The 25,300-nt window shown below is 36.2% G+C and overlaps 1 protein-coding gene across 1 annotated transcript in view; it reads left to right on the top strand.

Moving 5' to 3' along the window:
- LOC114627018 (vomeronasal type-2 receptor 116-like) overlaps window positions 1–24,417 on the top strand; it is a 32,341-nt gene extending 7,924 nt beyond the window's left edge. Inside the window, exon 6 of the mRNA XM_028774680.1 lies at window positions 23,498–24,417. Within this exon, the coding sequence (XP_028630513.1) occupies window positions 23,498–24,417 (920 nt within the window). The remainder of the gene's footprint in view (window positions 1–23,497) is intronic.
- Window positions 24,418–25,300: the final 883 nt, after the last annotated feature.

The following is a 25,300-nucleotide window of genomic DNA, read 5'->3' as shown; positions in this document are numbered from 1 at the left end:
GCTATGGCCTATTCACTCAGGATGACATACTCAAATTCCATCTATTTGCTTAAAAATTTCAAGATGTGTTTCTTTTTTCTTTTTCTTTACTATTCTTTTTCCTCTTTTTTGGTAGCAGAATAGTAGTCCATTTTGTAGGTGTGCCACATTTTCTTTATCCATTCTTCGGTTGAGGGAAATCTAGTTGATTCCAGTTTCTGGGTATTATGAATAAAACTGATATGAACACAGTTGAACAAGTCTCTCTGTGGTAGAGTGGGATATCTTTAGGGTACATTACCAGGAGGGGTATAGCTAGGTTTTGAGGTAGAACTATTTCTAGTTTTCTGAGAAAACACCAAATTGATTTTCAAAGTGGTTGTACAAGTTTGCACTGCCACCAGAAATGGAGGAGTGTTCCCCTTGCAATAAGTCCTTGATAGCATGTGCCACCAACTGAAATATTATTGAACCCATTCTGGCAGGTATAAGATGGTATTTCAGGATTCTTTGACTTACATTTCACTGGTAGCTGTGGATATTAAACATCTCTTTAAGTGCTACTTGGCCACTAAAAATTCCTCTGCTGTGAATTCTCTGTTTAGCCTGATATAACATTTATAATTGGGTGATGTTGATTGTTGTTGTCTAACTTCCTAAGTTATTTATATATTTGGATAAAAATCTTGTGTTGGCTATCAGGTTGGCGAAGATTGTTTCCCAATCTGGAAGACGCCATTTAGTCCTGTTGATGGTGTTCTTTGTCCTATAGAAGATTTTCAGTTTTATGAAGTTCCATTTATGAATTGTTGATCATGGAGCCAGAGCCATTGGTATTCTGTTCAGAAAGTTGTTGTCTGTACCAATGTTTTCAAGGCTATTATGTACTTTCTTTTTGATTACATTAAGTTTATCTGGTTTAATATTAAAGACTTTGATTCCATTGGAATTGAGTTTTGTGAAGAGTGATAAATATGGATCTAATTGCATTTTTCTACATGCAAACATCTAGTGAGATCAGCACAATTTTTGAAGATGCTTCACATTTCCATTGTATGATTGTGGATTCTTTGCCTAAATAAGGTGTCTGTTTGTTTGTGAGTTTATGTCTCAGGCATTGGTTCATTTCCATTGATCAACTCCTCTGTTTCTATACCAATACCATACAGTTTTTATTGCTATTTCTCTATAGCACTGCTTGAGATCAAAGATAATGATACTCCCAAAAGTTCTTTTATTGCACATGATTGATTTAGCTATCCTATTATTTTGTTGCTTGTTTGTTTTTCCAAATGAAGCTGAAAATTGCAATTTCAAGCTTTGTAAAGAATTGTATTTGAAATTTGATGGGAATTGTATTGAATCTGTAGAATGATTTTGATAAAACTGCCATTTTTACTATGTTAATCCTATTGATCCATGAGCCTGGGAAATCCTGCTATATTCTGATATTTTTCTCAATTTGTTTTCAGTGACATGAACTTCTTGTCATAGGCTTATCATATGTTTGCTAAGAGTTACACAGAGATATTTTTATTATTGGTGGTTATTGCACACAACATTTTTTTCCTTCATATCTTTCTTAGCCCAATTTTCATGCGTATAATTGAGGGCTACTGATTTATTTTGAGTTAATTTTGTAGCTAAACACACTGCAGAAGGTGTTTATCAGCTATAGGAGTACTCCGGTACAATTTTTAGGTTTACTTATGTATATTATGATATCATCTGAAAATAGCAGTATTTGACTCTCTTCTTTCCAATTTCGATCCCTTGATGTCCTTCAATTTTCTTATTGCTATAGCTCAAACTTCATGTACAATATTTAGGAGACAGGGAAAGAGTAGACAGCCTTGCCTGTTCCCTGATTTTAGTAGGATTGCTTTAAGTTTATCACCACTTATTACGTTGTTTACTATGGGCTTGTTATATATTGTGTTTTGTGTTTTGTGTTTTGTGTGTTTGTTCTATCCCTGAGGTCTCGAAGAGTTTTAACATGCAGCAGTGTTAAAGTTTGTCAAAGTATTTCTGAATATCTAATCATATGATCATATGGTTTATTATTACAGTTTCTTTTTGTGGTAGACTTCATTAATGTATTTTCAAATATTAAACCATCCCTTCACCCAGGGATGAAGCATACTTGGTTATGATTGATATTTTTGACATGTTCTTGGATTCAGTTTGAGAGCATTTTATTGAAAATTTTCCATCGATATTCATACGGGAAATTGGTCTGAAATTTTCTTTCACTGTTGAGTCCTTTTGTGATTTAGATTTCAGGGTGACTATGGCCTCATATAATAAGTTTGGCAATGTTTCTTCTATTTTTATTTTGTGAAATATTTTGAGCAGTATTGGTATTAGCTCTTCTTTGAATGTCTGGGAATGTTCTGAAATATAATCATTTGTTCCTGGGCTTTCTTTTGTTATAACATTTTAATGATGGCTTTGATTTCCTTAGGGGTTTTAGAAGTATTTAAATAGTTTCCCTAATCTTGATTTAAATTTAATAAGTGTTATCAGCTTATAAAATCATCCATTTCACTTATATTTTTCAATTGTTTGGAATACAAGCTTCTGAAATAAGATCTAATGTTTCTTTTACTTTCCTCAAGGTCTGTTGTTTTTCTGTTTTCACTTATGATTTTGTTAATTTGGATTCTGTCTCTCTGCCATTAATTATGTTGGCTAACAGTTTGTCTATCTTTTTTATTTTACCAAATAACAAATTCTTAGTTTTGTTAATTCTTTGTAGTATTTCTTTCTGGGTGATTGATTTAAGCATGGAGTTTGATTATTTCCTGCAATCTACTCCTTTTGAGTGTGTTTGATTCTTTTTCTTCTAGACCCCTCAGCTGTGCTATTAAGTTGATAATATGAGATCAATCCAATTACTTTATGAAGGCACTTAATGTTATGAACTTTCTTTTAGCACTACTTTCATAAATTTGGGTATTTTGTGCCTTCATTTTGATTGAGTTCATTTAAAAATATTTAATTACTTTTTATGTTTATTGTTTGACACAGTGGTGATTGAGCAGAATGTTCTTTAATTTCCAAGAATTTATAGGCTTTCTGTTGTTTCTGTTGTTGTTGAAATCTGGTTTAAATCAAAGATAATCTGGTAAGATGCAAGTGATTATTTCAGTCTTCTTTTACCAGTTCACACTTGCTTTGTGATGTATATGGTCAATTGTGGAGAAGTTTCCATGAATACCTGAGAACGAAGTGTATTCTTTTCTGCTTGAGTGAAGTTTTCTGTATCTTTTGGATCTGTTTGATCCTTAATAACTATTCCATTACTTTGCTGCTTAGTTTCTGTTGTGATGTTTTATCCATTGATGAGGGTGAGGTATTGAAATCTCTCACTATTAGAGTTTGTAGTTCATTGTGCTATAAAAATGGGTACCCTTTCATTTGTGGCATAGATGTTCCAAATTAAGACATAATTTTGGTGGATTTTTTTCCCTTTGATAAGTATGATGTGTTCTTCTTCATCTCTTTCTATTACTCTCAGTTTAAAAATGATATTTATTAGATAATAGAAGAGGTACTCCAGGGTGTTTCTTTTATTGGTTTGCGTTGGACGAAACTTTGCCCAACCCTTCATTCTGAGGTAGTATCTATCCTTCTTGCTAAGTTGTGTTTCTTTTTTTTATAATTTATTTATTTTTATGAAATCGTAATTCATTCACACAGGGGTTATAAACACAGAAAGGCAGAATGTGGGGAAGGGGATGACACTGGAGCATAGGGATTCAGGGGGAATACAGATATCTTTCAGAACAGGGTATTATTGGCTGGGTGAAGGTTCAGGGGACAGATCACTATGACTCTGCCTATGATTCACGTGTCCTTATCTAAGTTGGTATTGTCTGCCAAGGCTACCTATTTACAAGGTCTATGACTACTCAGGCTGGTAAATTTCCACAAAAGCTGTCTGTTTACAATAGCTTATAGCCATCTGTTTCAATGTTTTTCCACTGAGACCCAAGACTTGGTGTTAGTATACATGTATGACAGGCCTATTGCTGATTTTAGGCCTATGGCTGATTTTAGGCCTTCAGTGTGTAAGCAGGGTTGTCCCTGACATCTCCACCCTTCTCTAAGTATAGAAGGGCTGTGGCAATTCTAATCTTGTAAAGGCGGGGAAAGAGGCCTGACCTCCAGTAATTGAAGGGGACCTTGTAAAGGCTCTGGTCCCCCTGTCGTTGTCCAGTGAGGCATGAGGGCCATACTCGTCCTGATGTCTTTTTCCTGGAGAGGGGATACTTTTGACATCAACCAACCCCTATGCAGTCAGGCTTGTCCCTCAGGGAACCCAGAGAGATATTTTTATCTTTTATTTATATTCCCTTGCAGTGATTAGCCTTGCAGCCTAAGCAAGAATTCAGATCACCATTCAGAGGGGGTTCTGGGTGGCTCCTCTCTGCTTGGTCTAGGGGCTGAAGTCCCCTCTTTTAGGTTGGGCAGAGATGGGTTTTGGGAACACCCTATATAAAGTAATAACCTCATCTTGAGTCTCATGGTCCTTCATAGCAAACTTATGATAATGTATCTTAATAGGTTTTGCTACCAAATTATTTATCTGTTGTTTCACAGAGTGGTCAGCCTATTTGAGACCCAGGTACCAGCAGAAATAAGCAAAAATAACCCAAATAATGGTCCCAAGATGGGAGGGAGTAGGATTGACAACCATGGAGAGGTTGAAAACCAATTCTTGTACCAGCACTCATCTTTCTTTCTCTCTCTGACTTTTCTCAGAGCCTTCTCTGGTCTATTTCATGCTCTCTTTAACCCTCCCTGTCTTGTCTATGTAAAGGCAACATTCTTCTTTAAGGGCTGTATACAGTCAAGAGCTGAACACAGCCTTGTCTATTGTAATAGAGTAATTCATGGCCAATAATGATCTTTGCGATTTTTGGAGGTCTCTTCAGAGAATGAAATGAGGGGTTTCTTCAGATTAGTGAAGTCAATCTCTAGCTGTTTGATGTTCTTGTCAATGGCCCTTTGAAGGTCTGAGTAGTATAATTTCGGAGGCCAGCATCTGGATTAGAATTTCTAACAGCAGACATCACGGGTGATTCATTTTTACCTAGAAAGGAAAAAGAAGGGAATTCTCAGGGGGATTTCTCTTCCCTGGATGTAAATTGTCATTCATCTTATTTATGGTTGGGCCTGGCTTTGTGGGGGTATCTATTTATTTCATTAATCTTTTTGGTAGCTGGTTAGCTGTGTCTTCTATGGTATCAAACAGGCATATCAATCCTCGGCCCCATAAGGGAACTGGGTCTGGGCCATTCCCTTTTAAGAGGGTCCTTCCCCATATCTGTGGCTTAGTTTTTACTGATCTCGGTGAATCTAGAGGCAGTCAGCAGCAGATTTGCCATGAGATTTCAGTTTTAGAGTTAAAAGTGAACAAGGCATGATGGAGAGCATTTCAGAGGGACTCCTTCTGCAGGGATACCATTCCCCCTCTTTTGTTTTTAAAGCCAATTTTTCAGACTTGTAAAATCAGGGCAGAAGCGCCAACAGTCGCTCCTTCCACACTCAGAGAGTCATGAAGACACTATTTAAAGAAATATAAATCTATAATAACAATTTCTTTTATCAAAGACTGCTATAGCACAGCCGACAACTAATCAGACTATATACTATATTGATTAGTAATAGTTTCTTCTACTTTTTGTGAGATTGCTTCTCTTTTGTCAATTAGTTGTTGAGGGAAATTAGGATTTACATCTCTCTTGAGAATATTAAACAGAGACTTAAATTCTTTTGTGGAGAGCTTCAAATAAGATCTTAGCCAATTAGCATCTCCTAGAAACTTTTGAAAATAATTTGAAATAAATAAAAGCTCTCTTTTTTTTAGACCCTTTATCTGTTTTTTTTTTATTGGATATTTTACGTATTTACCTTTCAATGTTGTCTCCTCTCGCATTCTCCCGTAAAGCCCCTTATCCCATACACCCTCCTCCTATTTTTATCAGGGTATGCTCCAAACATCCTCCCAGTCCCATATCCCTGTTCTCGAATTCCACAACACTAGGAGATCCAAACGTTTGGGGACCAAGGCCCTCCACTTCCACTGATGTCTGACAAGGTAACTCTCAATTACCTATACAGGTGGAGACATGAGTCCCAATCTTTGTGCCCTCAGGCTGGAGGTTTAGACTTTGGGAACTCTGGTTGAAACATTTGATACTCCTTTTAGAAAGGACCAAAGCACCCACACTTTGGTCTTCCGTCTTCTTCTTGAGTTTCATGTGGTCTATACTTTGTGTCTTAGGTATTGTGAGCTTTTGGGCTAATATCCACTTATCAGTGAGTGCACACCATGTATATTCTTCTAGATTGGGTCACCTCACTCAGGATGATATTTTCCAGCTCCATCCATTTCTCTAAGAATTTCATGAACTCACTGTTTTTAATAGCTGAGTAGTTAGTATTCCATTGTATAAATGTACCACATTTTTTGCATCCATTCTTCTGTTGAAGGAAATCTGAGTTCTTTCCAGCTTCTGGCTATTATAAATAAGGCTGCTATGAACATGGTGGAGCATGTGTCCCTGTTGTATGTTGAAACATCTTTTGGGTATATGCCTAGGAGTGGTATAACTGGGTCCTCAGGTAACACTATGTTCAAGTTTCTGAGATACCGCCAGACTGCTTTCCATAGTGGTTGTACCAGTTTACAATCCCACCAACAGTGGAGGAGTGTTCCTCTTTCTCCACATCCTCGCCAACATGTGCTGTCACCTGTGTTTTTGATCTTAGCCATTCTCACTGGTGTGAGGTGGAATCTCAGTGTTGCAGTTCCCAGATGACTAGGGATGCTGAACACTTCTTTAGGTGCTTCTCAACCATTCGAGCTTCCTCAGTTGAGAATTCTTTGTTCAGCTCTGTGCTCCATTTTTTAATAGTGTTCTTTGATCGTCTAGAGTCTAATTACTTCAGTTCTTTGTATATCTTGGATATTAGCCCTTTATCAGATGTAGGGTTGGTGAAGGTCTTTTCCCAATCTGTTGGTTGCCACTCTGTCCTATTGACTGTGTCCTTTGCTTTACAGAAGCTTTGCAGTTTTATGAGGTCCCATTTGTCAATTCTTGGTCTTAGAGTACAAGCCATTGTTGTTCCTTTCAGGAACTTTTCTCCTGTGCCCATGTGCTCCAGGCTTTTCCCCAATTTCTCTTCTATTAGTTTCATTGTAGCTGTTTTTATGTGGAGGTCCTTGATCCACTTGGAATTGAGCTTTGTACAAGGAGATAAGTACGGATCAATTTGTATTCTTCTACATGCTGACCTCAAGTTGGACCAGCACCATTTGTTGAAAATGGTGTCTTTTTTCCACTGGATGGTTTTAGGTCCTTTGTCAAAGATCAAGTGACCATAGGTATGGGGGTTCATTTCTGGGTCTTCTATTCTATTCCATTGATCCTCTTGCCTATCTCTGTTCCAATACCATGCAGTTTTTAATCACTATTGCTTTGTAGTACAGCTTGAAGTCAGGGATGGTGATTCCCCCAGAAGTTCTTTTATTGCTGAGAATAGTTTTTGCTATCGTGGGTAAAGTTGTGTTTCTTGTAAGCCTTGTAAGCCGCTGAAGGATAGATCCTGTTAACAAATTCACTCTGTTTTTCTATGTTTTTGTACTGGCAGGTAGAGTCTATTGATGTTCAAAAATACTAATGATCAATGATTGTTAATTCCTGTTATTTTTATTTTAGTCCTATGTGTGTGTAAGAGAGAGTGGTTTGGAAAGAGAAAGAGAGGGAGAGCGATTTTCTTCTTTTTGTTTTGTTCATGTTAAATTGTTAAGTTTTGTGTTTTATTGGGTGTTGTTACTCTCCTTCTGTTGAAGATTTTGTTCTAGTATCCTCTATAGGACTGGATTAGTGAAACAATATTATTTAAATTTGGTTTTGTTGTGGAATATCTTGTTCACTTCATATATGGTGATTTAACATTTGCTAAACTTGTAGTCTATAGAGATATCTGTGATCTCTTAGGGTCTAGAAGATATCTGTCCATATACCTCTGACTTGTATAGTATTTGCTGAAAATTCAGTTGTAATTCTGGTAGGTATCATTTTATATTATACTTGGCCATTTTCCCTTTCTACTTTTAGAATTCAATCCTTGTCCTGTACATTTCATGTTTTGATTATTATGTGACAAGAGGAATTTCTTCTCTGGTCCAATGTATTCAGTGTTTTCTAAACTAAAATATAGATTCCTACATTCATAGGCATTTCTTTGTTTAAATTATGGAAATATTTTTCTAAGATTTTATTTAAGATATTTTTTGGGATTTTCAGGTTGGAACTTTCACCTTCTTCTAGTCATATCATTCTTAGGTTTGGGCTTTCCATACTGTCAGAAACTTTCATATGTTTTGTGTCAGAAACATTTTAGATGCTCTATGCATTCTCATTTTACCATTACCCTTAAGTTTTCTAACAATGACTAGATAAATGTTTAATGAGGTTAAACCGTGATTTAGAAGTATGCATTTTTGGTTTTTGCTGTGGTAGATCAGTAGTATCATTGGAAGGTTCCATTTTCAGTTGTATCCTATTTCACAGATGAGTTTGGAAATCAACATACAAAATTCTGAATTAAAGCTTTTATTCTAATGTTCATGAAAACTATGCATAGATTCTACCTGGCAAGTTCTTGCTGTGGCAGACGCATAACTGGTCTGCTCCCAGGAAGACACCATATTCTGACCCATCCCAGAGGAACTGCAGCATTCAGAACAGTTGGTAAGAACCCTTCACCATGAACCTAATTCCCAGAGCTGCAGCTGGAAAACTAGCAGTGCACTAGGGACCCATCATCCACCAAAATCCTGCCCTCCAGAATACCACTCCGATTCTGCCTCCTCCAACGGGCTCTTCCTGCTGGGGCAGACTCATAGCTGGTCTGCTCTCAGGAAGACACAGTATTCAGACTCATCCCAGAGGATCTGCTGCACTCAGTGCAGTTGAGAACCCACTGCACCTAGAGCAGTTGATTCTTAGCTGGTCTGCTCTCATGAAGACACCTTACCCTAACCCATTGGCACAGATTCCTTCCAATCTGAATCATTGTACTGAGCAGACCTTGGCCACTACCTCTACAACCAACCTCACAATACCCAAAGGAAGCTGGACTCCCAGGGGCTCTAACAAATCCAAGATCAGAGAGGAAGCTGGACTCCCAGGAGTTATAACACCCCCAGGATCATAGAGGAAGCTGGACTCCCAGGAGCCCTAATATGCACAGGAAACTATACTAAAGCTCAAAGCAGCCATTACAACTCATACAATAATAGTGGGTGACTTCAATATCCCATTCTCAGCAATGGAGAGATCATGGAATTAGAAACTAAACAGACACAGTGAAACTAAGAAAAGTTATGAACCAAATGGATTTAACAGATATATGTAGAACATTTCAAACAAAAACAAAAGAATATACCTTTTTCTCAGCACTTCATGGTACCTTCTCCAAAACTGACCATATATTTGGTCACAAAATAGACCTATATAGATACAAGAAGATTGAAATAATCCCATGTATCATATCAGATCACCATGGACAAAGGCTGGTTTTCAATAACAACAATGATCTACTCAATGATAACTTAGTAAAGGAAGAAATAAAGAAAGAAATTAAAGACATTTTAGAATTTAAAGAAAATGAAGAGACATCATGCCTAAATATATGAAACACAATGAAAGCAGTACTAAAAGGAAAACTCATAGCTCTAAGTGCCTACAAAAAGAAACTGGAGAGAGCATACACTAGCAACTTGATAGTATGCATGAAAACTCTAGAACAAAATGAAGCAAAGGTACCCAAGAAGAGTAGACAGCAGGACATAATCAAACTCAGGGCTGTAATCAACCAAGTAGAAACAAAAAGAACTATACAAAGAATCAACAAAATCAGGAGATGGTTCTTTAAGAAAATCAACAACATAGATAAACCCATAGCCATACTAACCAGAGGGCACAGAGACAATATCCAAATTAACAAAGTCAGAACTGTAAAGAGAGAGATAATAAAAGAAACTTAGGAAATTCAAAAAATCATCAGTACATTCTACAAAAGCCTGTACTCAACAAAACTGGAAATCTTAATGAAAAGGACAATTTTGAAGAAAGATACCAGGAATCAAAGTTAAATCAAGATCAGACAAACCATCTAAACAGTTTGATAACCCCAAAAGGAATAACAGCAGTCATTAAAAGTCTCCCCACAAAAAAAAAAAAAAAAAAAAAAAGCTCAGGACCAGATGGTTTTAGTGCAGAATTCTATTAGACCTTCAAGGAAGACCTAATACCAATTCTCTTTAAACTACTTTACAAAATAGAAACAGAACGAAGACTAGCCAATTCATTCTATAAAGCCACAATAATGCTCATGCCTAAATCACATAAAGACCCAACAAAGAAAGAGAACTTCAGACTAATCTCCCTTATGAATATCAATGCAAAAATACTCAATAAAATTCTCACAAACTGAATCCAAGAACACATCAAAATAATCATCCGTCATGATCAAGTAGGCTTTATCTCAGGAATGTAGGGATGGTTCAATATTTGGAAATCCATCAATGTAATCCATTATATAAACAAACTCAAAGAAAAACAAAACATGATCATCTAACAAGATGTTGAGAAAGTATTTGACAAAATTCAATGCCCCTTCATGATAAAAGTCTTAGAAAGACCAGGAATTCAAGGACAATGCCTAAACATAGTAAAAGCAATTTACAGCAAACCAGCAGCCAACATCAAACTAAGTGGAGAGAAACCTGAAGGAACCTCACTAAAATCAGGGACTAGACAAGGCTCCCCATTCTCTCCCTACCTAGTCAATATAGTACTGGAAGTCTTAACCAGAGTAATTAGACAACAAAAGGAAGTCAAAAGGATACAAATAGGAAAGAAAGAAGTCAAAATATCAATATTTGCAGATGATATGATAGTATATTTAAGTGACCCCACAATTTCCACCAAAAAACTCCTAAACCTGATAACTTCAACAAAGTAGCTGGATATAAAATTAACTCAAACAAATCAGTAGCCTTTCTCTACTCAAAGTATAAATAGGCTGAGAAAGAAATTAGGGAAATGACATCCTTCACAATAGTCACAAATAATATAAAATTCCTTGGTGTGAATCTAACCAAACAAGTGAATAAACTGCATGACAAGAACTTCACATCTTTGAAGAAAGAAATTGAAGAAGATCACAGGAGATATAAAGATCTCCCATGCTCATGGATTGCCAGGATTAATATAGTAAAAATGGCAATCAAGCCAAAAACAATCCACAGATCAATGCAATCCCCATCAAAATTCCAACGCAATTCTTCACAGAGTTAGAAAGAGCAATTCTAAAATTTATTTTGAAAAACAAAACACCCAGGATAGTGAAAACTATCATCAACAATAAAAGATCTTCTGGGGGAATAACCATCCCTGACCTCAAGCTGTACTACAGAGCAATAGTGATAAAAACTGCATAGTATTGGTACAGAGATAGGCAAGAAGATCAATGGAATAGAATTGAAGACTTATAAATGAAGCCTCATACCTATAGACTATTGATCTTTGACAAAGGAAGTAAAAGCATCCAGTAGAAAATGCACAGTATTTTCAACAATGCTCCTGGTTCCACTGAAAGTCAGCATGTAGAAGAATGCAAATAGATCCATTCTTATCTCCTTGTACAAAATTGAAGTCCAAGTGGATCAGGGATCTCCACATAAAACCAGAAACACTGAAACTACTAGAAGAGAAAGTGGGGAAGAGCCTCAAACATATGGGCACAAGAGAAAATTTCCTGAACAAAACACCAGTGGCCTATACTTTATGATCTAGAATTGACAAATGGGACCTCATAAAACTGCAAAGCTTCTGTAAGGCAAAGAATACTGTCAATAGGACAAAATGGCAACCAACAGATTGCGAAAAGATCTTTACCAATCCTATATCTGATAGAGGGCTAGTATCCAATGTATACAAAGAAATTAGAGGAATTAAGAAATTAGACTCCAGACAATCAAAAAACCTTATTAAAATGTGGGGTACGGAGCAAAACAAGGAATTCTCAACTGAGGGAACTTGAATGGTTGAAAAGCACCTAATCCTTAGTCATCAGGGAAATGCAAATCATAACAACCCTAAGATTCTACCTCACACCAGTCAGAATGACTAAGATAAAAAAACTCAGTGACAGCAGATGCTGAAGAGGATGTGGAGAAAGAGGAACACTCCTCCATTGTTGGTGGAATTGTAAACTGGTACAATCACTCTAGAAAGCAGTCCTCAGAAAATTGATATTAGTATTTCCTGAGAACCCAGCTATATCACTCCTGGGCATATATCTAAAAGATACTCCAACATATAATAAGGACACATGCTCCACTATGTTCATAGCAGCCATATTTATAATAGTCAGAAGCCGGAAAGATCCCAGATGTCTTTCAACAGAAGAATGGATACAGAAAATGAGTTATATTTATACAATGGAGTACTACTCAGCTATTAAAAACAATGAATTCAAGAAATTCTTACGCAAATGGATGGAACGAGAAAATATCATACTGAGTGAGGTAACTCAATCAGAAAATAACACACGTGGTATGTACTCACTGTAAAGTGGATATCAGTCAAAAAGCTCACAGTACCTAAGATGCAACTCACAGACCACATGAAGCAAGCGCAAGAAGAAGGAAGACCAAAGTGTGGGTGCTTAGGTCCTTAGAAGGAGTAACAAATTTCTCGTTGGAGTAAGTATAGAGACAAAATGTGATGCAAAGACTGGAGGAGGGGCCATCTGGAGACTGCTCTAGCTGAGGACCCATCCCATCTGCTCACCAAATGCAGGCACTGACAGACACTGATATACCTATCTCCCAAAACTTGTTTTCCTGGCTCTGCCAGAGATTGAGCCTTATAGCTAACCATTGAAATTTTACCTAAAACCAACTTGGACATAGGCTTTGTTGTAGTTGGAAATATTTAAATGACTTGTTCTATTATAGTAGATGACATGGGTCTATGAAAATTGCTTATCTGGTCATGATTTCACTCTGGTAAATACTACATATCAGAAAAATAGTCATTTTTATTTGATTTTGTGGAGTGCTAGTTTTTAAAGTGTGCCCTCGTCAGTGTCTGTTATTTCTTCTTTTCATTATTTATTTATCTATTCATTTATTTTTTGAATGTTTTCTTTATGCCCTTTTATTTGGTTGGATAATGGTTAACCTTTCTTGTTGAATTTATTAAACAACTATGTTTTCTAAATTCTCTATCATTATCCTATTTACATTAGTAGTTTAATCTCTTATTTTGAGGTGGAATCTCAGGATTGTTTTGATTTGCCTTTCCCTGATGACTAAGGATATTGAACATTTCGTTAGGTGCTTTTCTGCCATTCAAGTTTCCTCAGTTGAGAATAATTTCTTGGATGTATTTAAACATTTTTTTTTTTATTTTTGCTGTTGAGCCTTTAGGTGTGCCGTTAACTTACCTGTATGAAATCTCTCCAGTTTCTTAAATAAATACATAGTGCTATTAACTTTGCTTTTAGCAGCTCTTTCACGGTGTCCTGTGAATTTAAGATTGCTGTGTACAAATTTTTATTGAATTCTAGAAAGTATTCAATTTCTTTATTTTTGTCTTGATCCATTATGTCATTAAACTAAGAGTTCTTCATTTTCCATGAGGTTGTAGGCCTTCTGTAGTTCCTGATCATTGTTTATGATACTCATCACTAATCCATGGTGATCTGAGAGAATTAAATTTTCCTGGATCTTTAGAGACTTGTTTTGTTTCTGTGTAGGTTGATTTTGGAGAAAATTCTGTGAGGTACTGAAAAAAAAGTATATTCTTTAATGCTTAGCATAATGGTCTGTATCTATTTGTTGAATTAATTTGAGTCATGACATTAGTTAACTCTAGTATTTCTCATTTTTTAGTTTTTCTCTGGATGAACTCTCCACTGTTTTGAGAAGGTAGTTGAAGCCTCCTACACTTGGTATATGATGGTTAATGTGTGATTTAAAAAGTATTAATGTTTATTTTACAAATGAGGCTACCTTCCTTCCTGTATGGAACAAAGATAAACATAAAGGAAATATCATGTTGATATTTTTCCTGTGATAAATATGCATTGTCTTTCCCATCTCTGTTGATTAATATTCTTTTGTAGTCTATTTTGTTAGATATTAAGATGACTATACCAACTTGCATTTGAGGTTTATTGCTTGAAATACGTTTTTTGAAACTTTTAACCAGAGGTAATCTGTATTCTTGATGTTGAGGTACATTTCTTGTATGGAGTAAAAGGATGAGTCACATTTTTTATACATTTTGTTTATCATTGTCTTTTCATTGGGAAATTGTGACAATTGATATTGAGAGATATAAACAACCAATCATTGTTAATTGCTACTATTTTGTTGTTGATGATGATGGCGGTGGAAGAGATGTTTTTGTTTTTTCATGTGTGTGTGTGTGTGTGTGTGTGTGAGAGAGAGAGAGAGAGAGAGAGCATCCTTCTTTTTGCCTTGTTGGTAAGAGGTTATATATTTCCTAAGTTTTCCTGGGGTAGTTATGCAACTTTGTTCTGATTTTTTTGTTCTAGCAACTTATATATTGCTGAATTGGTAGTTAGATATTGTTTAAATTTCAATTTTAGATGGAATATCTGATTTTCTCTATCTATTATGATTCAATATTTTACTTGTTATTCTAGTCTGACTGACATCTGTGGTCTTCTAGAACCTTCAGCAAATCTCTCTAAACATTTCTGAATTTTGAGTCTTCGTTAAGAACTCAGGTGTTATTTTAATACTTCTTTATATGTTATTTTGTTATTGGCTCTTTTTTTCAAGAAGTTATTTTTTCATTTTTATTGGTTATTTTTTTAACATTTCAAATTTTATTCCCCCTCCCAGTTTCCTCACCGCAAACTGCCTTTCTCCCCCCTCTACCCCTGCCCCTATGAAGGTGCTCTCCCACCTGCCCACCCACTCCTGCCTCAGCACCCTAGCATTCTCGTACCCTTGGCCATTGAGCCTCCATAGGACTGAGGGGCACCCCTTTCAGGTGATGCCCAATAAAGCAGTCCTGTACTACATACCAGCTGGAATCATGCCCCCCCCATGTGTACTCTTTAGTTTGTGGTTAAGTTCCTGTGAGTTTTGGGATGGTCTGGGTTTTTGATATTGTTGTTCTTCCACTGGGGTTTTAAACCCATCACCTCCTTCAGTCCTTGCCCTAAATTCTCAGTCCAGTGTTTGGCTGTGTGTATCCACATATGTATGGGTTACAATCTGACACACCTTTTCAGAGAACAGCTATACCAGGCTCCTGTCAGCAAGTCCTTTATGGCATCAGCAATAGTGTCTGGGTTTGATGTCTCCAGAAGGGCTGGATAACGAGGAGGGGCACTGTTTGGATGGCCTTTCCATCAGACTCTGCTCCAATCTTTGTCCCTACACTTACTTTTGACAGGAAGAATTCTGGATTAATATTTTTGAGGTGGGTGTGTGATCCCATTTTTCAACTGGGGACAGTGCCTATCTACTGGATATGGTCTCCAGAGACTTTATCTCCACTTTGTTGGTTATTTCAGCTAATGTCCTCCCTGTTGGGTTCTGGGAATCTCTTGGGTCCCTGGAACTTTCTAGTGGCTACCTCCAGTTCCTCCTCCCCCACTGCTTCTTTTCTTCTTTCACATTCCTGAAACCTGTACTTCTCTCCCCTATAATCCCTTATCTGAACCACCCTTTTTCTCTTTTTCCTCCTCTCATCCTCCAGGATTCCTTTCTTTCTCTACTTCCCAATATTATTTTCTTCCCCCTTCTGAGTATGACTGTAGCTTCTACACTTTGGTGTGGTCTTTTTTCTTCTTTAGTTTCATATGGTCTGTGAGTTGTACACTGGAAATTCTGAGCTACTTTTTGGGTAATATCCACTTATCAGAGAGTATATGTCATGAGTGGTTTTTGTGACTGGGTTACCTTACTCAGAACGATATTTTCAAGTTCCAATCATTGGTCTATGAATTTGATTGAGTCACTGTTTTTATTAGCTGAGTAGTACTCCATTGTGTAAATGTATCACATTTTTCTGGATCCATTCCTCTGGTGAGTTTACATCTGGGTTGTTTCCAGTTTCTGGCTATTATAAATAAGGATGCTATGAACATAGTGGAACATGTGTCCTTGCTATATGTTGGAGCATCATTTCTGTATATCCCTAGTAGTGGTATAGCTGGATCCTCAGATAAAACTATTTCCAAGTTTCTGAGTAACCACCAGACTGATTTCCAGAGTGGTTGTACCAACTTTAAATCCCAGCAACAATGGAGGAGTGCTCCTCTTTCTTCACATCCTATCCAGCATCTGCTGTCACTTGAGTTTTTGATCTTGGCCATTCTGACTGTTGAGGTGGAATCTCAGGGTCATTTTGATTTGCATTTCCCTCAATTAAGGATATTGAACATTTCTTTAGGTGCTTCTCAGCTATTCAAGATTCCTTAGTTGAGAACTCTCTGTGTAGCTCTGTATCCTATTTTTATTAGGATGATTTAGTTCTTTGGAGTCTAACTTCTTGAGTTCTTTGTACATTTTGAATGTTAACCCTCCATTAGATGTAGGGTGGATAAAGATCTTTTCCATTTTGTCATATTGACATTGTCCTTCACCTTACAGAAGCTTTTCAATTTCATGAGGTCCCATTTGTCAATTCTTGATCTTAGAACATACGCCACTGGTATTTTCTTCAGGAAAATTTCCCCTGTGCCAATATCTTGAAGATCTTTCCCACTTCTTCTTCTGTTAGATTCATTGGTTTTATGTGGAGGACCTTGATCCACGTGGACTTTTGCTTTGTACAGGAGATAAGAATTGGTCAATGTGAATTCTTATACATGCTGACAACCAGTTGAACCAATAGCATTTGTTGAAAATTTGGGGTTTTTTCCCACTGGCTGGTTTTAGCTCCCTTTTCAAAAGATCAAGCGACCATAGGTATGTGGGTTCATTTCTTGGTCTTCAATTCTATTCTATTGATCTACCTGCCTGTCTCTGTACCAATACCAAGTAGTTTTTATCACTATTGCTCTGTAATACAGCTTGAGGTCAGGGATGGTGATTCCCCCATAAGTTCTCTTATTCTGGAGAATAGTTTTATTATCCTGGTTTTGTTGTTGTTATTGTTGCTGTTTCAAATGCATTTGAGTATTGCTATGAAGAATTGAGTTGGAATTTTGATAGGATTGCAAGGAATCTGTATATTGCTTTTGGTAAGATGGCCAATTTTACTATATTAATCATGCCAGTCTTTGAGCATGGGAGATCTTTCCATCTTATGAGGTCTTCTTCAATCTCTTTCCTCAGAGACTTCAAGTTCTTAATGTACAAACTTTCACTTGCTTGGTTACAGTCACACCAAGATATTTTATATTATTTGTCACTATTGTGAAGGGTGTAGTTTCCCTAATTTCTTACTCAGACTGTTTATCATTTGAGTATAGAAAGTTTACTGATTTGTTTGAGTTAATTTTGTATGCAGTCACCTTGCTAAAATTGTTTATCAGCTTTAGGAGTTCTCTCATGGATCTTTCTGGGACACTAATGTATACTATCAGATCATCAACAAATACTGATATCTTGAATTCCTCCTTTCCAATTTGTATCTCTTTGACTTCTTGTTGCCTAATTGCTCTGGTTAGAGCTTCAAGTACTGTATTGAATAGATAGGTGGAGAGTTGACAGCCTTGTCTTGTCCCTGATTTTTATGGGATTTCTTTGAGTTTCTCTCTATTTAGTTTGATGTTGGCTATTGTCTGGTTGTATATTGTTTTTATTATATTTAGATATAGACTTTGAATTCCTGATCTTCAATACTTTTAGCAAAATGGGCTGTTGTATTTTGTGAAGGGCATTTTTAGTGTCTAATGAGATGATCATGTGGATTTTTCTTATAGTTTGTTTATATAGTATATTGTGTTGATGGATTTTCATATATTGAACCATCCTTGCATTCATGGGATGAAGCCTACTTGATCCTTTTGGTAAATGATCATTGTGATGTATTCTTGAATTCAGTATGCACGAATTTTATTGAGTATTTTTGCATTAGTATACACAAGAAAAATTTTGTTCTAAAGTTCTCTTTATTTGTTGGATATTTGTGTGGTTTAGGTATCAGTATAATTGTGCCTTCATATAATGTATTAGGTAGTTTTCCTCCTGTTTCTTTTTTATAAAAGAGTTTGAGAAGTAATGATATTAATTCTTCTTTGAAGGTCTGATAGAATTCTGCACTAAAACCATCTGGTTCTGGGGATTTTTTTGGTTGGAAGATGTTTTCCTTTTTGTCATTTATTTATTCATTTGTACACACTCCAGGTTTTATCCACCCCACCCCACCCCCGGATAAATTCACTTGTAATCTTGGAGTCCTGGAAATCACTTTGTAGTGACCTCAAATTCAGATTGTCTCTCTGCCTTTGCCTCTTCCTCTCAAGTGCTGGTATTAAAGTTGTATACCATCCCCCATCCAACTCAACCTCCATCTGTTCCACATCCCATAAAGACTTTTAATAACTGCTTCTATTTCCTTAAGTTTTATGGCACTGTTTAATGGTTTATCTGATCCTGATTTAACTTTGGTACCTGGGATCTGCCTAGAAAATCACCCATTTAATCTAGATTTTCAAGGTTTGTTTTTTGGGTTGTTGTTGTTTTTGAGTATAGGCTTTTGTAGTAGGATCTTGTAATTTATTTAATTTATTCAGTTTCTGTTGTTATGTCTCCATTTTACATTTCTGATTTTTTTTAATTTGGATGTGGACTCTGTGCTCCCAGGTTAGTCTGACTAAATGTTTATCTATCTTGTTGATTTTCTCAAAGAACCAGCTCCTGGTTCTGTTGATTCTTTATATAGATCTCCTCGTTTCTACTTGTTTGGCTTCAGCACTGAGTTTGATTATTTTTCTGCCATCTACTCCTTTTGAGCATATTTAATTCTTTTTGTTCCAATGCTTTCAGATGAGCTGTTAAGCAGCTAGTGTATACTCTCTCCAAGTTCTTTATGAAAGCACTTAGAGCTATGAGTTTGCCTCTTAGCAGTGCTTTCATTGTGCCCCATATGTTTGAGTATGTTGTATCTTCATTTTCATTAAATCCTAAAAAGTCTTCAATTTCTTTATTTCTTTCCTGACCAAGTTATCATTAAGTAGATAGTTGTACATCTTCCATGTGGATATGGGCTTCCTGTTGTTTTGTTGGTGGTGAAGAGCAGCCTTTCTCTGTGGTGATCTGATAGGGTGCATGGGATTATTTCAATCTTCTTGTATTGGTTGAGGCTTCTTTTGTTTCTGATTATATGGTCAGTTTTGGAGAATGTACTGTGAGGTGCTGAAAAGAAGGTATTTTGTTGTTGTTGTTTTAGGATGAAATGTTCTATGATATCTGTTAAGTCCATTTGGTTCATAACTTCTGTTAGTTTCACTGTGCCTCTGTTTAGTTTCTGTTTCCATGATCTATCCTTTGGTGAGAGTGAGGAGTTAAAGTCTCCTACTTGTATTCTATGTGGTTCAATGTGTGCTTCAAGCTTCAGTAATGTTTCTTTTACAAACATGGATCCTCTTTTATTTGGAGCACATATGTTCAAAACTGAGTTTCTCTTGGTGGGTTTTTCTTTTGATGTGTATTTAGTGGTTGTCTCCATCTTTCTGATAATTTTTGGTTGATAACCTATTTTACTGGGGACTAGAAGTGCTATTCCAGCTTGTTTCTTGGGACCATTTGCCTGGAATTTTTTCCAGCCTTTTATTCTGAGGTATTGTCTTTGTCACTGGAGTGTGTTTTCTATATGCAGTAAAATTCTAGGTTCTGTTTACATATCCATCCTGTTAGTCTATGTTTTTTTATTGGAGAATTTTGAGTCCATTGATGTTGAGAGATATTAATGACCAATGATTGTTGCTTCCTGTTACATTTGTTGTTAGAGGTGCAAGTAAGCTTGTGTGGTTCTCTTCTTTAGGGACTGTTCTGAAATTAGTTTCTTCATTTTCCTTGGGTGTATTTTCTCTACATTTTTTGGTTTTTTCCTTCTGTTATCCTCTGTAGGGCTGGATTGGTGGAAAGATATTGTTTAAATTTGGTTTTATCATGGAAACCTTGGTTTCTCCATCTATGGTAATTGAGAGTTTTGTTGGATATATTACCTTTGGTGGGCATTTCTGTTTTCTTATGGTCTGTGTTACATTTTCCCAAGACCTTCTAGCTTTTAGGATCTCTGTTGAGAACTCTGGTGTACTTCTAATGAATCCCCCTTATATGTTACTTAATGTTTTTTTCCTTACTACTTTCAGTATTCTTCCTTTGTTCTATTCATTTGGTGTTTTAATTATCACGCGATGGGTGAAATTTCTTTTCTGGTCCCATCTGCTTAGTGTTTGGTAGGATTCTTGTGTATTTATGGGCAAATCTTTCTTAAAGTTGGGGAAACGTTATTCTATAATTTTGTTGAAGATGTTTGCTGGCCCTTTGTGTTGGGAATGTTCATTCACTTCTATACCTATTATTCTCAGGTTCTGTCTTTGCATTGTATCCTGTATTTCTTGAATGTATTGAGTTAGGAGCTTTTGCTTTTTGCATTTTCTTTGGCTGTTGTGTCAATTTTTCCTATAGTATCTTCTATGCCTGAGATTCTCTCTTCTGTGTCTTTGCATTCTATTTGTGGTGCTTGGATCTATGACTCCTGATCACTTCCCTAGGTTTTCTATCTCCAGGGTTGTCTCCTCTTTTGATTTTTTTTTGTTTCTATTTTCATTTTTAGATCCTGGACAGTTTTATTCAAGTCCTTCACCTGTTTGATTGTATTTTCCTATATTTCTTTAAGGGATTTATGTGTTTACTCTTTAAGGGCTTCTGTTTTCCTGTGTTCTCCTGTATTTCTGTAAGGGGGTTATTTATGTTCTTCTTAAAGTTCTTTATAACCATCATGAGATGTAATTTTAAATCAGAATCTTGCTTTTTCAGTTTGGCGGGGTATCCAAGGCTTGCTGTGTTGGGAGAATTGGGTTCTGATGATGTCCAATATCCTTGGTTTCTGTTCCTTATGTTCTTTGGCTTGTTTCTTGCCACTTGTTATCTCTGGTGTTTGCTGATCTTACTCTTTCTGACTATCCCTCCTGTGAATCTGTGAACCTGTGATCTTAGTTGTATCAGCACTCCTTGGAGACCTGCTCTCTCTGGGCAGGATTTGGGTGCAGAGACATGTGGCTCAGGGTCAGCTCTGGGGTGCAGATGGAAACTGGAAAGATTCTCTACCAGGCTGCTCCTCAGTTCAGATGTCCTGTGGATTCTGTGTGGGTTCCAATTGATTCAGGTATTGGAATAGTATTTGTGGTCTCATCTGTGATCTTAGGTATGTCAGCACTTCTGGGAGACCAGCGCTCTCTTTGCAGGATTTGGATGTGGATAGCTTGGCACAAGTTTACTTCCAGGGCACAGATTGTTATTTGTTCTTTTCCCTTACAGATTTTAATTTTTTCATTCTATCTACTTAGAGTATTGTTTATTGTGTGGCAATGACACGTTATTTTCTGGTCAGAAATATTTATTGTGCAGCATGCTTCCCGTGGCTTTTTATGTGCCTTTAGGTTAGGAATAGGCTATTCCCTGATTTTGTTAAAAATATTTTCTTGACCTTTGAGCTGGCATGCTCCTTCCTTTACATCTAATATTCTTTTTTAAAAATTTTTTAATTCCTTTTTATTGAAAACTGCAATGAATGATAAAATGTCCACCTTTACAATAAACAAATACAGTAAAGATAACTCACACTAAAACAAAACATCTGATAGCCATTATTTTTCTGTTTGGGACAGTTTAAAGTTTTTCTTGTGTCACAAAAACAGGAATGTACCTATACAAAGGCTCAAAATAGGCCATCTTTAAAAACAAAAAGGCAATGATTCACAAAGGACTATGAATAGAACATGTAACTAGCTGATACAAATCTAATAGGATTTGTTAAATCAGGCACATCTAATCACACATCTGAAGTGTTCTTGTATAAAATATCACGTGAAGAAAAGAATTCATCAATGTCTAAAAAGTGGATTTGTTCATAGACAATCTGACAAGTTACCATAAAAAGTGTTTCCTGACACATAAGGAAGTGCAACATTATTCTTCTTGAACCCTTCTCGTCCAAGGCTTTCCACTCAATAAAATAGCTGAGGATCTGAAACTGAGAAAATATATTTGAGTACAAACAGCTTGTGAAACTTAATACTTTTTTCTTTTGTTCTTTTCCTTTTTTGTTTTGTTTTTTGTTTTGTTTCTTTGTTTTGTTTTTGAATCAGAAGGTTTTATTTACTGAACTCAGAACCGACTTTGCTGCTCAGATGTGAAACCTTCCATATAGGAGCTTTTACTTCTTAAATCCTGTGCACGGAGATGTCTACACAGGCAAACAGTGTCCTCCCCATCTTGTCTTAATTTTAATCTTCCTATCAGCAAAGGAGACACCAGCCCTGGAGACCAAAGGGACTAGTCTTGATGGGGATTTCCTCTCAACTTTTTATTGATATTCAGAGCTCTTGATGCAACATTCTAGAGCAAGCTGTGCAGGACCTGCTGTGCCCAGGGGATTGATAAAGGAAAAGCTCTATTTATTCGTTGTGATTTGATGCACAGTACATCTAATATTTTTAATCTGGATATTTTATAGTGGCCTATATGTTCTGAATGTTTTGTCTCATGGAGTTTTATATTTAATATATTCTTTGACCTCTGAATCAATTTCTGCTATAGTGACTTCAATGCCCGAGTTTGTTTCTTCCATCTTTTGTATTTTCTTGGCAAAGTTTATCCTGTTTGTATTCCTCAATTTTCCTATGATTTTCTCTAGTGGTGTCTCTTCCTTTCATGCAGTAAGGATTATACTTACCTGCATTTGTAAAAAATAATATTTGGAGCATAGTTAGGGATTACAATGATTTAGTAACATATTAACCATAGGTTATTTTCCAAGACATGGAGGGGATGCGATTTATTTGTCCACCAATCAACTTGAGACCACATGTAGAATAAAACAATTGGTGATCGATAAAGAGTAAGATATATGGCAACAGCCAATTATAAGTATGCATAATATAGAGCATAATTTACTGAAAAATTTGTTTCCATGAATGATAAATCTAAGGTATGTGATTGTGGAAACATGAATATTATGTGATGGTATGATTTTTTGAAATGAACTATAAACATCTTGAATTTATAAGATAGCTATAAACAGAAGCTTGCATAAAGATGATAAGCATTGGAATTTGGATCAAATGCTATGCAGCTTCCATATTTAAATTTCCGTATACCACAATATGCAAGTCTAATTTGGCTATGATTTTCTAATGCATTAATTCAGTATATCTTGTAATTTACAATAAATATATATATATGATAATACTTCCCTTCCTATACTAGACATGGATCAGTGTGTGAAGTGTTCAGAGGATCAATATGCCAACGCAGATCAAACTCTCTGCTTCCAAAAAGTTGTGACTGTTTTAGATTATGGAGACCCTTTGGGAATAGCTCTGGCTGGCTTTGCTCTATGCTTCTCTGTCCTTACATCTGTTGTACTTTGTGTCTTCCTGAAACACCGAGAGACTCCCATAGTCAAAGCCAATAACCAAAATCTAAGCTATGTCCTACTCATCTCCCTCATATTTTGTTTTATCTCTTCCTTGCTTTACATTGGTCGGCCCAGTATGGTCATCTGCATCCTGCAGCAGACCACATTTGCTCTTGTGTTCACTATGGCTGCCTCTACTGTCTTGGCCAAGACAATTACTGTAGTACTAGCATTCAAGATCACTGTTCCAGGAAGAAGAATGAGGTGGCTGCTTGTACCAGAGGCACCTAAATACATCATTCTCATATGCACCATGATTCAACTGATTCTCTGTGGAATCTGGCTGGGAATTTCTCCTCCATTTGTTGATGCTGATGTACACATGGTACATGGACACATCATCATTGTTTGTAACAAAGGTTCAGTGATTGCCTTCTACTGTGTACTTGGATACATGGGCTCTGTTGCTGTAGCAAGTTTTGCTGTAGCTTTCTTGGCCAGGAATCTGCCTGATACATTCAATGAAGCCAAACTCTTGACATTCAGCATGCTCATATTCTGTACTGTCTGGATCACTTTCATCCCTGTCTACCACAGCACCAAAGGCAAGGCTATGGTTGCTGTGGAGGTTTTCTGTATCTTGGTCTCAAGTGCAGGGCTGCTTCTATGCATTTTTGCCCCAAAGTGCTATATTATTTTATTAAAACCAAAGGCAAATTCTTTTCACAATTTCGGAAAGCCATATGCTAAAGCTAAAAACGTAAGTTAAATTTAACCACATATATAGTACACCAAACATAGCTACATTTTCACAAAGCTGCTTTCTACTCATCAAATATTATGTTGAAATATGAAGCCTCTACCATGTAAACAATGTAGAAGATAAGCTACATAATAAAGTTCTAGCATATGACTTGGACCTCAGTTTATTGGATCAAACTATGTAATCAAATACTTTTGTATCTCTAATGATGGTTTGTTTTTACTTTGAAATTTTCAGGTATCTGAAATTTGGCACTAGGCTTTGCAAATTATTTCATGTAATATCCATATACCTGTTAATTTTGTGTTATTCTTACTTTCTAGGAAGAAAATTTTGCCATGTAGATAGTATATACATATGGCTATTAACAAGGAAACCCTTTACATTTTTCTAGCACTACAAAGAAACTTATAAAGAATAATTAAATAATTTCTCTGTAATACGATATCCCAGGACTTGGGAAAATAAAAATTATGATGGCATCACTGCTTTCTGTTTTAATTTTAATACTGTTCAACATGAAGATACTTCATGATTTGATTTATATTGTAATTCCATTGAAAGTCTCATGAATGAGGATATAAATGGGTCCATAATATCTGTTGTTATTTTGTTAAGTGGTCATTCCCTCAAATGCACATCTTTGTGTTTGTGTTTATATTTGAGGACATAGTCTTCTTTCAAACTTAGTCATACAAGATTATTTATATAATACACAGCAACCATGTCAGAAATGTTTAATGGTTTAAAGTACAGAGAATATCAGACAAGGTTCTCCATCTTAAGTAGAACAGCTAACTGAGTCCCTTCACTTTCAAGGCTTGGAAAATACCTTGGCATAAAAGGCAGAGGAATTAAAGGTCAATCACTTAGAAATATTGTGAAATTA

Source organism: Grammomys surdaster, unplaced genomic scaffold (assembly GCF_004785775.1).
Source record: "Grammomys surdaster isolate TR1022 unplaced genomic scaffold, NIH_TR_1.0 242, whole genome shotgun sequence".
In the NCBI taxonomy this organism is placed as follows: domain Eukaryota; kingdom Metazoa; phylum Chordata; class Mammalia; order Rodentia; family Muridae; genus Grammomys; species Grammomys surdaster.
This window is presented reverse-complemented; position numbering and strand designations above follow the sequence as displayed.